This window comes from Belonocnema kinseyi, chromosome 6 (assembly GCF_010883055.1).
Source record: "Belonocnema kinseyi isolate 2016_QV_RU_SX_M_011 chromosome 6, B_treatae_v1, whole genome shotgun sequence".
Taxonomy (NCBI): Eukaryota; Metazoa; Arthropoda; class Insecta; order Hymenoptera; family Cynipidae; genus Belonocnema; species Belonocnema kinseyi.
Window position 1 is genome coordinate 127785294 of NC_046662.1, and position 14441 is coordinate 127799734.

A 14441-nucleotide genomic window follows, 5' to 3' on the forward strand; every position below is an offset into this window, starting at 1 on the left:
CGCTTCCAGATGATATCTGTGTCATTTCTACAATCTCACGGACCTTTACTTTGCGATTTTTCATTACGATTTTTAAAACTTCACTCACATTTTCCGGTGTAAAGGCTTCCAATGGCCTACCCGAACGTTCCGCGTCGTTTGTGTCCGTACGACCACGTTTAAACTCAGCATACCAACGACAAATCGTTGATTTGGATGGAGAGGAGTCCGGGTAACGTTTTTCAAGCTACTGCTGGGCTAACAATATTTAATCAACACGCGAAACTCGCTTTGTTCCATTTTTCAAACAAATTACAAAGTGACTTTACTCTAACCTCTATAACTCTGCTGTTTGTGGTCCAATCGACGTGAAATTTTTACACGTTTCATGTGAAGGTTCGCACTCTAAGAAAACGTGGCTAGTTTGGTACTACTAGCACCATCTGTGGGTTAGTCTGGGGACTTATTGAGCGATGTGTTAATATACAATTTTCTAGTTGAATTCAAAAATGTTCTCTTTTTTGGTGTATCTCATTCCATTTATGAGAAACGTTGTATTAATTCCAATTTTAAACATTAAAAAAAAAGTTAGAAATCTCAAATCATCGAAACTTGTAGATTCCGAATTATTATGTTTGAGGCTAACTATGAAATTAAATAAATTTTCTTCTAAATTTTAATCCGAAAGCTTAACAAAGGATCCTTGACTGTATGCTACTCTATTGATACAGCCTCTAGCCTCTCTGCTTGTTATTTATGATCGAATTCTTATTTCAATTTCAGCCTTTCTGCTTCTTATTTATGATCATATTTCAATTTCGGAAAGGACATTTTAAAGCCTTTAAAACATTTAAAACAGCTACCTGGACCTTTAAATATATCTACCTGAGTGCCTGCGGAGAATTTCTCTGAGCTTCTCTGACCCTAGAGAATCTTTAGAATATACTCAGTGATTTGTATCGGTAGGGGCCCTACAGGCGCAAATAAAGATACGGGATAGACCAATAATCGACACGTTTTATAACACCAATCATTATGACATGTGACGTTCCGCAAAAAATGAATCCACTTTGTCAATCAGAATTTAGGAGGGACTCGTATTTTTGTTAACTATGATAAAAAATATCTATTATAATAACAACCGAAAATCAATAATTTTGTATTTTCGGTTGGAAACCATAGTACAAATTATACTCTATCTGATTACATTATACTTATGTCCCACAATGGACTGACGCCTCGTTTTTTAACCTAGTGTGTTGGTTCTAGGTCTAAATATTGGTAATTTATCCGTTATTCATCCTTATGCGTAACTACTCTATACCGATAAAGTGGAACAATTTATGCGAAATGGCCCTGTAGTTTATAGTGTCTTAAGAGGAGATGTTTAGCGAAATTAACATATAATGTATTTATTTAAACAATGAAATCTTTAGTCTTCATGTTCATAACACAGTTAGTTTGCACCATAGATGTGAAAGTTTTATGGTTCTTTTAAAAATTAAAGCATGATTGAAGTATTCATTTGGTGAGACTTAAAATTTGATGTTATTGGATGTCGGCCAGGCGAGAAAATTAAGCAAAGATATTAGGTTTGTTGGTATACGGGTCCATGCATATCCACATTGACCAGTATACCGACAAATCCAACATCTTTAAACCCAAATATTTAAGGTATGTCTGTTTTGAGAAATAATTTCGATATTTGCCTTGATACTTAAAATTTTACTGTGAATGTTGAGAGTATATAAATTCGAATTTTAAAGCATTTCTGAAGCTAGAAACGACAAGCATGTGTTGACAAGAATAACCTTATCTTCATTTTCCACTGCACAAGATAACTTTTAAGAAGGAAGTTTAAAAGACATAGCTCTGCCTTTGCTCACTCGTTTTAAATTTTTTATTTGATATCGTACAATCATGCTTTTATCTTTAAGAGACTTACGCTGGTAAAGATAATGGAATTGTTGATATCAGTAAGTAGCATTGACTCTACAAATATAGCAGTTCAATTACTGCACTTCATTTTAACCTTATGTTGCTTTAATAAACATGATTAGTCAAATTAGGAAGGGAAATATTTAAATATTATCTGTATTGTTTAAAGTAAGTAGCTTTTGATAATTATCTAGTGCATGGTTCATATGATCTTTGCAAAGGGTCAGGAAAAGTCAAAAAGTTGAAAATGTCCCAATCTCTTTTCCTATTACTTAATTTTCTGTGCGAATATTATTCTGCGACTCAGGAAACAAAAATGCATTCACTTGCATTTAAATGGGTTTCGAAGTAGTATAATAATTTATTTTTATCTTTATATAAATTATAAATTTAAAACATCGCATAGGATATGGCAATCTATCTTGAAAAGTGTTGGTCTTATTTAAAACGAAGGAACCCGATTCAATTTGACTGCTTGAAATGGACACTGCAGTACATTGCAGATTCGAAGCCGTTTGCGAAACTGATTCACATACCCAGCTGAGAATAGACCGTTGGCGCACGGTTGGGCCAACCGTCGGACGGTCGGTTCAACTTTCTGCGCCACTAGTCGGGCCATTCAGTAAGGACGATAGAATATGAGAGTGTTTCAAGTAACTAAATACTTGCTACCGTATGCTTAAAACAAGTGTATATTTTCTTAATCTGTGAAAATGTATTCTTACATGAAATATCACATTTTATTATTCTAAAACTTTATTGTATTACTTCATCAAGAGGTGTATTCAAGTGTAGAACATAGTTTACTTCCAAGAAATCGTTTCTGACACATGTCAAGAATATATTTTCTTAATATAAGAATATGTAGTATCAGAGATATAGACTAGTGCCTCAAGTTACCGAAATTTGTACTCGAGAATAGTCTGTTAGACAAGAAATCTGAATTCTAAGCGACAGTTTAGGAAAATTTAAAGCACTGTTTCTCAACGAAAGAAAAACTTTTTTTAAAATTATAGTAATATAAGCTTCATTTTTTAAATGATTAAAATATGTATTTCGCACACGCGATTACTTACACATATAATTGCACGCTTAAACATTTTGAAAAATCGCACTAGCCGAGGATTCTAACCCTACCTGAGCTACCTAAACTACTATGTCCTAACCGCGCGCACTAACCACTGACCAAAGCACGGGTAAAAATTTCTAGGCAGCGTCGTGCCAAGTCGTATGGTGAGCTTCAACCATCTTCAAAGTGAAAGTTATTGAACTCAATGTTTCTTTAAAGAAAACATTTTTCTGATGATAATTGAAATGATAATTTAAAATTTACGAGACTTTAATATACCATTTTTTATTGAGAAAGATTTTAGAATTGAATTTTACTTATTTCAAAAAAGGCTCGGTATTTTTTTCTTTTAATATTTAAAAATTTAATAAAATATTTAAAGTAATAGACAATAAAAAAAATTCAAGTGCAAAAATGCTTTAATAAGCTTCATGACCAAAAACGATTTTCTGCTGTACAAAAATATCAAATGCGCAGTTTTCAATGTATCCAACTCTTTTATTATAATACTCTCTTACCCAAAGGTAATAAATAATAAAGAAAAGTTGCAGGTGCAAAAATTCTTTGATAACATCAATGACAAAAGAATAATGTTCTGCTATACGAAAACTTTCATTGCTTTATTTTTTAGTCAACAATTAATTTATGTAAGGTCAAATTCGATTATACCATTTTTGGTAGAGAATTGATATTTGAAATTAAAAATGGAAAAATCGAAAAAATGGAAAATTGCGATCTGTATGCTTTGAAAGATAAAGATCTGAGTGAAAATGGTAGTGAAGTGCCGTTAATCACTATAGTAAATTAACTGTCATAATTAATTCAATCTCACGTTTCTTAAACCATACATTATTTAAAACCATATAAAACATTGGAAGTTTATACATTTTATGCAGCTGTTTTATGTTGAAGATGAAGCATAAGGTGTTTAATGGTATTTTTTTGCTTTTGAGTAAATATAGTATAGCAGTGGTGTATGCTTAGTTATAATTTAATATTTGAGCTATTATTTGGATTTAATATAAATATTAATATTAAGTAATATTCCCGTGAAGTATGGCATTTGTTAAAAAATTCCATTGCTGATATAAAATGCGATAGCAACTTATTGAGACATTGAGGTTAAGATTAAATTTTAAAAATTCAAGAGCGAACTGCTCCCAGTAAAAAATGTATGAAAAAGAAGTAGGATGAAAACATGAAATAGTATGTTGCATTACAAGGGATGAGACACAGCGATTGCAACGAGTGTGAAGTTTGCTGACTGAGCAAAGCAAGGGCTGAATTCACACAAGTTGCGATCGTTGTGTTACATTCCTGGTATTCCATATTATTTTTCATAGCAAATCTATTGAAAATTCGAGTTCAGGTACCTGTAGACCCTACCTTTCTACCTACATGCCTGTGTACCCCAGAGTTGAAACAAAATGTTTCAACCCTAGGAATGCAAACACCGTGTTTCAACACGCTCTACAGGTATCGAAACACGAAGTTTCAACAGAGGCGCTATGAAAAGTTATTTTTTATTTTATTCCTGTTTAAAATAGTTTGTTTGTATCAACAAAATTTTACAATTTTCAATGAGATTATTGTGCAATTTAAATGAAAAGTTCTTAACTTTCGTAAAGTTTTTGTAGTAAGTTTTCCTAACTTTCAATAGCAAAAAATAATTTTTAATAGATTTTTGTGGATATATGGATGATTTAAATTAAAGTGGAAAAAACATGCAACCCTGCAACGTTTCGATGATATCGCCTGATTTCACACGAATTATCAAATTCTACGACTAGAAGTTCGCTCGTGTATTCTAAAATTGGTCCTGATCTCAAAATATCAAAACATCAGCAATGGAATTTGATAAAAAAATAGTTAGAAAATTCCACCCTGCCGAAAAGAATCTTTGAGTATATACTAAAAATTCTTTAGGTCAAAGAAGCTCAGAGAAATTCTCCGCAGGCACTCAGGTAGATATTTTTAAAGGTCCAGGAAGCTCGTTTAAATGGTCTGAAGGCTTTAAAATATCCTTTCCGAAATTGAAATAAGAATACGATCATAAATAACAAGCAGAGAGGCTATCTCAATAGAGTAGCCGACACTCAAGGGTCCTTTGTTAAGCTTTAGGATTAAAATTTAGAAGTAGATTTTTTTAAATTTCATAGTTAACAGCCTAAAACATAATAATTCGGAATCTATGGGTTTCGATGACTGCAGATATCTAACTTTTTTTTTAATGCTTAAAATTGGAATTAATAGAACGTTTCCCGTAAATGGAATGAGATACGCCAAAAAAGACAACATTTTTGAATTCCACTAGAAAATTGTATATCAGTATATAAGCTATAATTATAAATGAGTATAATGAGAAAATTCATCAATTACAAAAAAATGTTAATAATTTGAAGAGAAATTTAAAAAGGGAGAGCGGACTAGCCACGACCAACTACTGTAAATAACTCTGCCCGCCCGGTAGGTGACGAATACAAAAGGAACATTATATTACCGTCGCACCATTCTTAAAACGACGACTAAAATGATCTTGGAAAGGACCCAAATCTCTCAAACTATCTCCGAGACTATTTTGTTTCAAATCGACTTTGTTTATAGACTCAAATGGGCCAAGCTATTTCGCTGAAGAAAACTCAGAGATTTCTTTCGGTAGGGTAACCACAATGCTTAAATCGTTATGATCATATTAAGAATATATTTATAATTACGCAAGCTTATATGGCATAAAATTTGTAATTTATAATCAGTCACTCGCATTTATGCTTTCGCCGAAAGTGAGCTATAAAGTTTGCAAACTAAAATATACGTTTGATCATAAAACGCGTACAAACGAGCCAGAAAAAGCTCTATCGCGAAAATTACACAAATGTGGAATATTATACGGTCGAATCTATAATCACTCTAAAGTGGAGAAATTTTCGTTAGAAAATAGAAATTTATGCGCAGTCGGTAATTTTACCAGTCTGGAGAATTTTACTATGTACAGCGTGAGTCCTTTTTTTACACACTCTGAACATAATGATTTTTAATACGTTGTATGAATTCATGCAATGTCATAGAAGTAAACCTGTAAGAGACGTCATTCTACACAACAAGTGGATATTTGCTTTCTAACCTGTAATTTTAATGCATATAAAGTGACATTTTATATGTGTAAACTTACACTTTGAAGTGCAATTTTAAAACGTATTTTTTACAGTGTTAAATTAGTTTATTATTCCCAGCAGTGTTCCAAAAATAGTCACTAAAATCCAAGCAAGCGCAGATAAAAGCAGCTCCGTTGGGATCATTAGATATTTTCACTTCAATCGTCAGCTAACTTCACTTCGTTAAAAGCTGAGGGGAAAACAATGGATGAAATGCATAGAACAAACCTTTATTTTTGTAATGTCTCTGTAATTAATAATAATTATTATCTTTTTTTAATTTAATTAAATAGTAATTTAAAAATAAAAACTATTTTGTAAATACATTTATATAGAAAAAACTAGCTTTTACGGAGATATTAGCAAAATAGGGCAAACATGAACTGAATCCCATGCATTTGGTCCTTTTTTTTCCCCCTCAGAAATCTACGAAGTGAAGTTAACTGTTGATTGATATATGTTATTCAGTAAAGTAATATAATTTCGCTTGGAACAGGGAATTTTTTACATGGAATTTTTGAGGTTTAAAATAAAATTATTTGGTGTTAAGTTTATTAAAGTTGTGACAGCTGCATACTCCTTAATTTTAGTTTAAAAATTCATCCAATTAAATATTTACAATTTTATTTTAAAGATTCATCACTATGTTTGAAAATGTAACTATTTTTTCAAAGTTAGTTTTTCGGTCGCTGAAAGTTAGTTTTTTTTTTGTTAAAAGTAATATTCTTAACTAAAATTTAACTTATTCTAATTGAAAATTACAAAAAAGCACGTCATAGACAAATTTTCATAATTTTTGCTAAAAAACTACAAACAGTATATAAAGACACATAATACATAATTAAAAATAATATATAATGTCGGAAAAAACTATATTATATCTAAACTCCCAAAAAAGCGGAAAATTGAAATAAATTTTAATCCATTCATGTAAGGTAGTGGGAATTGTTAATGCTGAGTTTTTCTGATATTTGTGGTGAAACTCATTGTGAGCGGATTGTGGAAGTCTGTGGAAGGCTTTGGATGTGACAGATTAATTAAGGGATTATGAGATTGAAAAGGGGAGGAAGATGTTTTTGAGGATTGAGACAGATTTGTGTGGAAGTTGAGGTTAGACTGGTTTGAGAATTTTTGACAAGGTTGGAGGACTGGGTTGATCGGGTTAGTAGTAGCAGGGTTGGGTAGCGACGGAGAAAGACAGTGGTGTCAAAGCACGGATATATCTGGCATGCGCAGTAGTTATTCCCGTGTATTTTTAGGTTATGTAACGCCTTGTGTCAATTTAAAAATACGCAGAATCACTAGTGCGTATGCCAGAGATATCCGCGTTCTGACACCACTGGGGTGCGTTCCAGGGGACCACCCGGGTGCACTCGGAGCCGTTCCACGAAGCTAGGTGAGTGTTGGGCTTCACTCGGGTGAACCGTTCAGTGATCACTCGGGTGAAGAGTGGGGGTCACTCGAAGGGTAACTATTTCACTTACTGAAACTAAGTAAGTGGAAGTAAGTGAACAGTGGAATTGGCGGAAACCGGCTGATACCGATGGAATTGATAGTTAAAATATTTTTTACATCTTTTATTATTAGGCTTTGTAATTTAATGTAGTTTTCTTTTGGCTCTTGCATTTCTCAAAGTTTGAGACCGATATTTTCTGTATAAAAAAGTTCTAACGTTCAAAATATGTCGAGGTTCAGAAAAAAGAAGAAATAATTTTCAATGAAGTTCCTACCCAAATGCAGTACCTAAATGTACTTCATTATACTCTGATACATTTTTCAAAGTTTCAGATCGATATGTATACCTATATTACCAACCTCACTTTATCAGTTCACATTGATAAAGTGAGGTTGGTAATATAGGTATTTAGCTGTGTCACATGCCCTTAACCAGAATTTAGTTAATTAAAAAACCATCCTCAAAGGCCACAGATTAAAAGAGTTACAACAAAAATTTCAACTCTTGTTCTTATTGACTTCTTATTATTATGCGACATCATGAAGATTTAAAATAAATTAACATTTAACGGGAATATAAAGTGAAGAATTTTTAAATAAATAATTTGAATCTATGACCATTTTTAGCGTTTTGTAGCCCCGGGCTCAAACCCTTACCTTTTTTTTCTACCAATTTTTTTTCAACCATTTTTTTCAAAAAAGTTTGTTTAGAAATTTTTTTTTTAATTTTGTTAAGAATTTATTTTTTTATTTTTTTTCAACAAACGGAACTTAAAAATTTTATCGCGTTTTACAAAAAAAATTTTATTAAAAAATGTCTTTAAACTTATGTTTAACGTTTTGCTTATTAGGTATTTTAGACTATTTTACCATGATTATTTCGTACCCAAATGTCGGTCGTTTTGACTTAATAAATCAAAGTAAATCGAACGGCCGGCCAAGATTTGGGCCAAGGTTGGGCCGATCGTCGGGTGTATCAAGGTGACTTGTGGGTAACAGGCTGCTGTATCTATAATTGGACCGACCGCATTCTTGCGGTCGCACCGACAAATCTGTGTAGTTTATCCTATTTTCGGCTCGTCGCCCGTTACCGACGTCAGTTGCCAACGTCAATCGGGCTATGACAACTTTAAAACACCATAGTCGCCCCACATCTGGTTACCGCGGACGGTTTCCAAAGCAGGGCCGACTTTGGACCTAAGCTGAACAAATGTGCGGTTGAACGTTAGTACAACGTACTACTTCGCTGTCGTTTTTGGGCCGACTTTGGCCCAGAGTTGTGCCGATAGTCGGCGTTACTCGTTAACGAAGGATTTCCCATAGTTCTTCCTATGGTCGGGCCATGTTCGGGCCAAGGTTGGGCTAATATTCCGTCCCCTTAGACTGCCAACGTTGACTGTTTCTGTTGGGCCAACATAAGTTTCTTATGAATACAAAAGTTGGCCCAAATCTGGCTGCCTATCTACGGCGGGCGAAAGTCGGTACAACTTGAGGCCGACGGTCCTGCTGTGGGTGCCGACGTGAATTTTCACTTGGGATGGACTATAATTTACTCGGATTAAAAGAAAAATGATTGAAATTTTTGTTTTCGATATGTCCAAGTGGCCATTGTGATGATAATTAATCACATTTATGAGTTTGGTGAATCTAAAACTTAATATATCATGTTAATGTGGCTCTAATTTTTTTTGCTCAAACATTTCCACTCAAGCTTCCGAAAGACATAGAAAATTATTTAAGATTCCAAATGTTTTAAGATTTTGGGAATCCGCTTTGGAATAACCTTCTTCCATTATATACTTAAAATGTTTTACATTTTAAATGTCAGTAAATATTGACAGTCAGTATTTATAAAAACAAATTGAGTCCTGCCCACGATTTTTTTAAAATACTGAATGACCAATCACTAGCACGGACTGCCCCTATTACTGACGTCACATAATTCATGAAATCTCCCATTTCCTCAAGTTATTTTCAACTTTTAAAAATTAAATAATAGTATATTATACATCTAGGGATCTAAGCAGGGTTTTTTGATTGCGCCAGATAAAATACGCCGGCTTCCTCCAGTAGTACATACGATATTTTCTTAAAGACATGGTGACAAATCGAGGGTTCCGGTCATGTAAAGCGGGCTGGATATTGATATTTGTTGTCGAGAGAAAATAACACTGAAAAACGTCGTGACCGGAGAAAAACCTCGTGACACATGGAAAACAACTGGTCTGAGTTTTCCCCCCTCTGTTACGAGTTTTTTTCTCTCAGAGGATTTTTCACCTTTGTTTTTTTTTTGTTCAACAAACAGCAACGTCTAGCGCGCTTCACATGCTCGCAAACTCGCATTTTTCATGCATGTGTTAAAAAAACATTTTTAAAATCTAATATTGATTTCTTACTTACAAAAATAAACGCAGTTAAACGCCTTCTATAAGATGCAATAATCATTTTCCGCGTTAAAAGTTTCCTATTACATTTGAAAGAATGCCCAAAGTTCAGTCAAATGAGCGGTTGCTTGAGTTGAATTGGAAGAAAAAATAAACTTTGAAGGGGGTGACTGGTTTGAAGTCAAATATCGACAGGGTGAAGTAGTGGGGGGTCTCAGCTAACCGACCTTACCAGCGGCATTTTCCTCTGAGACTCTGGAGTGAGCAGATCTTTACTGGCGTCAGTCCGTTTTAGACAAGCGTCTACGTCAACCGTTTCTGCAGAGCTTTTTCCGTTCGCGCGTGCGCAATGAATTCGTTCACTTGCTTCTTCCAGCCTTCCAGGCAACAGTTAGGTGCAATGAAAAAAGGAGGTTCAAAATAACTTTTAAAAGGCAATTCTTAACCGATTTTGGATATTTTTTTTAGATTAATTGAGCAATACATTTTGAAGAGGTTCCTAAGGCTGATTTTTTAATTTTTGTTTCGTTTGAACTTTTATGTTAATGCAAAGCGTAAAAAAAGTTGATTCTTTAGTTTTGCTTCCTTATATCTTCGTGAACATTTTTTTTCTATGATCAGCATCGCTAGACTTTATGCACGGGGAAAGTTGAAAGCAAAGGAAAATATTACATTTTTAAGTTAATTGTTATAAGCAAATTAACTTAATAAATGGCCTAAATTATGGATTTTTCGTTTGAAAACTAAACTTTTCCGACAATGTTACTTGCTTTTATCGAAAAATAATACTTTATTATGAGAGTTTACCATCCGATGTTTTGTCATATTTTTATAAACAAATTCCCAGTGTGGACATTTAAAGGCAGAAAAAATCATTTATTATCTTTATTCCCCATAAATCATGTTGCCCGTAATGTATAATGATAGAAAATTAAAATGTGATATTTTTTGTCAATCTTATGAACAAATTATATAAGCAAATGTTAGTGTGTAAATTTAAAGGCAGGGAGAAATGGTATTTCTCTTCATTTTCATTACATCAATTCGGCAGTGATTTAATACTAAGAATTATAATTTAACCGCATTATTAATATTCATATTATAGAATATACTTAATAATGTTCCTTTTGTATTCGTCACGTACCGGGCGGGCAGAGTTATTTACAGTAGTTGGTCGTGGCTAATCCGCTCTCCCTTTTTAAATTTCTCTTCAAATTATTAACACTTTTTTTTAATTGATGAATTTTTTCATTATACTTATTTATAATTATAGCTTATATACTGATATACAATTTTCTAGTTGAATTCAAAAATGTTGTCTGTTTTGTCGTATCTCATTCCATTTACGAGAAACGTTCTATTAATTCCAATTTTAAGCATTAAAAAAAAAAGTTAGATATCTGAAGTCATCGTAACCCGTAAATTCCGAATTATTATGTTTTAGGCTGTTAACTATGAAATTAAAAAAAATCTACTTCTACATTTTAATCCGAAAGCCTAACAAAGGACCCTTGAGTGTCGGCTACTCTCTTGAGATAGCTTCTCTGCTTGTTATTTATGATAGTATTCTTATTTCAATTTCGGAAAGGATATTTTAAAGCCTTCAGACCATTTAAACGAGCTTCCTGGACCTTTAAAAATATCTACCTGAGTGCCTGCGGAGAATTTCTCTAAGCTTCTTTGACCTAAAGAATTTTTAGTATATACTCAAAGATTCTTTTCGGTATGGATGTATTTTTTTATTGCAGGGAACTGAAGGGTTAGCAGGTTTGAGATTCCCCCCTTCAAAGCTTCGAAGAGTGCAAATCATTTTTTTTCTGTCGTCTCCTCCGTGAGTTTTTATATGACTTTAAAGATTTTTTTAAATGTACAAAACGTTTATCACATAAATCGCATGAATGCTGTGATGATATGATGTTATCAAATTCATCTGAAATAATATAAGCCTATTACTAGATAATATGTTTACAAGGGCTTGACATATGCCGTGTATATAATTTTGGCTCTGATACCTCTTCAGTGTCAATTTTGAAATGAGATTATCAATTATATTTGCAGAAACGTGCACCTGCTATTTGATTATAATTGTGAAGGCCAGGGCATAACGTACATATAATTTTGGCTTTGATAACTCTTCATCGTAAATTTGTTATGAGAGCATCAAATTTGATCTGCAATAATGTATTAAGAGAAATACAATTTCTTCCTGCCTTTAAATTTCCACACTGGACATTTGCTTGCATAATTTTTTTATAAAATTGACAAAAACTATCGCATGCTAATTTTCTCTCATTATACAACACGAGTAACATGATTTGAGGGGAATAAAGAGAAAAAACGATTTCTTTCTGCCTTTAAATGTCCACATTGGGCATTTGTTTATGTTATTTGTTTATAAAAATATGACAAAACATCGGATGATAAATTCTCATAATAAAGTATTATTTTTTCGATAAAAGCAAGTAACGAAACAAAAATTAAAAAATCGGCCAAAAAACCTCTTCAAAATGTATTGCTCAATTAATCTAAAAAAAATATCCAAAGTCGGTTAAGAATTGCCTTTTAAAAGTTATTTTGAACCTCCTTTTTTTCATTTCACCTAACTGTTGCCTGGAAGGCTGGAAGAAGCAAGTGAAAGAATTCATTGCGCACGCGCGGTCGGAAAAGCCCTGCAGAAACAGTCGACGTAGACGCTTGTGCGTTTCAGTGCCTCTGTCGAAAATTTGAGAGTCGATAATGCAACGTCCTTTGGAGCAGCGTTATTCCATAAAGTTCTGTGCGAAACTGAACAAAACCGCTACAAACTTTTGGTATGATTCAACAGGCATATAAACTTCAACATGGCAACATTGCCGCAGACACCCTACAGCCCCGAATAAGCTCCCAGCGACTTCTTTCGGTTTCCCCGAATCAATAGAGACCTGACCGAGAAGCCATTTGATACGCTGCTAGCGTTCCAGGCAGCTTCGACGAGGTGCCTTGTCAGCCTTCCGCGCGAAGAGTTCCAGGAAGCCTATGAGCAATGGAAACAACGCTGGCAGCGCTGGGTTGATGCTCAAGGCGCATATTACGAAGACATTTACTTAGTTATACAAAATGTGGAATTTTTTCGCATCGAAACCTTAACAAGGTTTAATAGAGTCGATATGGTAACCATTTCCCATGTAGTGGGGAGATTTTAAAACGTGAATTTAATTTTTGTTTTAGCTCAAGATTAATTTGAAATCGCTGTAAAAATTACGTTTCGTTTATTATTAATTATTATATCTCCTGAGAGAATACTGATAGTTCAAAGAATAAACATTGTTCTTAATTATTCTCATTTATTTGACTTGTTATCGCGATTAGTATAAAATATCTCATTTAAATCCCGTTTACATCCCGCTTTTCCCGTCATTGGGCACCCTAAAATAAGTATTCCTACTTGCATTAAAGAAATAATTAAGTCAGGGGACGTACGCTGAAACTGAATCTTCTTAGCAGTTTTTAAATAAATATCTTGTTAATTTTCATTTTCCGTTGCAGCAGGCGCTGGAACGCTAAAATCACTTCTAAGTTTTGCCGTTGGAGGTTTATTAGGGGACGTTTTCTTACACCTTTTACCAGAAGCCTGGGCCAGGAAAGCACTCTCAAAAGGTAGTTTTATATTACAAACATTGCATTGTTGTTTTCAATTGATAGATTGATGGATAATAAAATTTTTAATTTAATACATTCCGCTGCTTTATCAGCAAAAACTTGGATTGAAGTTGTAAAAGGTATGGAATTTTTAAAAATGTTCTAAGAAACATGAAAAAGACATGGTACTAGGCAGTCCGATAAGTACCTGAAAATTCTAAGAGATGGCATTAGTATTCACTAATGTGAACCATTTTCGTCGAGCTTGATCCTTCAAATGACGCCTGTCAAAACTTCAGTTATTTATGTTTACGCATTTACAAGTTACAGCACTGAGAAGCGACTAGCCTCCGAGTTTTTTTTAATATGGAAAAATCTGAGTTTCGAGTTTTGATCAAACACTACTATCTTCGCAAGAAAACGATATCCGAGACCAAGGCCAAGCTGGATAAGTATTACCCGGACCCTGCACCGTCGATTGGATCGATTCACAAGTGGTTTACCGAGTTTCGTTGTAGCCGTACGAGCACAGTTGATGCTGAACGATCTGGGCGCCCAAAAGAGGTCACTACACCAGAAAATGTCGAAAAAATCCATGATATGATGTTGAATGATCCCAAAATGAAATTGAGAGAGGTAGCTAATGCTGTAGGCATATCATTGGAACGTATGGGTAATATCGTGCATTCAGTTTTGGGCATGAAGAAGCTCTGCGCGCGATGGGTGCCGCGTTTGCTCACAGTTGACCAAAAACGAATTCGTGTGACAACTTTCCAGCAGAATTTGGCATTATTTTCGCGTAAGCCGACCGAGGTTTTGCGCCGATTCATAACCATGGATGAAACC

The 14441-nt window shown here is 33.9% G+C and overlaps 1 protein-coding gene across 3 annotated transcripts in view; it reads left to right on the forward strand.

Moving 5' to 3' along the window:
• LOC117174044 (zinc transporter ZIP13 homolog) overlaps positions 1-14441 on the forward strand; it is a 120753-nt gene that overhangs the window by 15048 nt on the left and 91264 nt on the right. Inside the window, exon 2 of one of the 3 annotated variants that reach the window (XM_033362691.1) lies at positions 13503-13613. The exons of 1 other annotated variant lie outside the window; for it this stretch is intronic. In XM_033362691.1, the coding sequence (XP_033218582.1) occupies positions 13503-13613 (111 nt within the window). The remainder of the gene's footprint in view (positions 1-13502; positions 13614-14441) is intronic. One more of the 3 variants, XM_033362692.1, reaches the window with a different exon arrangement.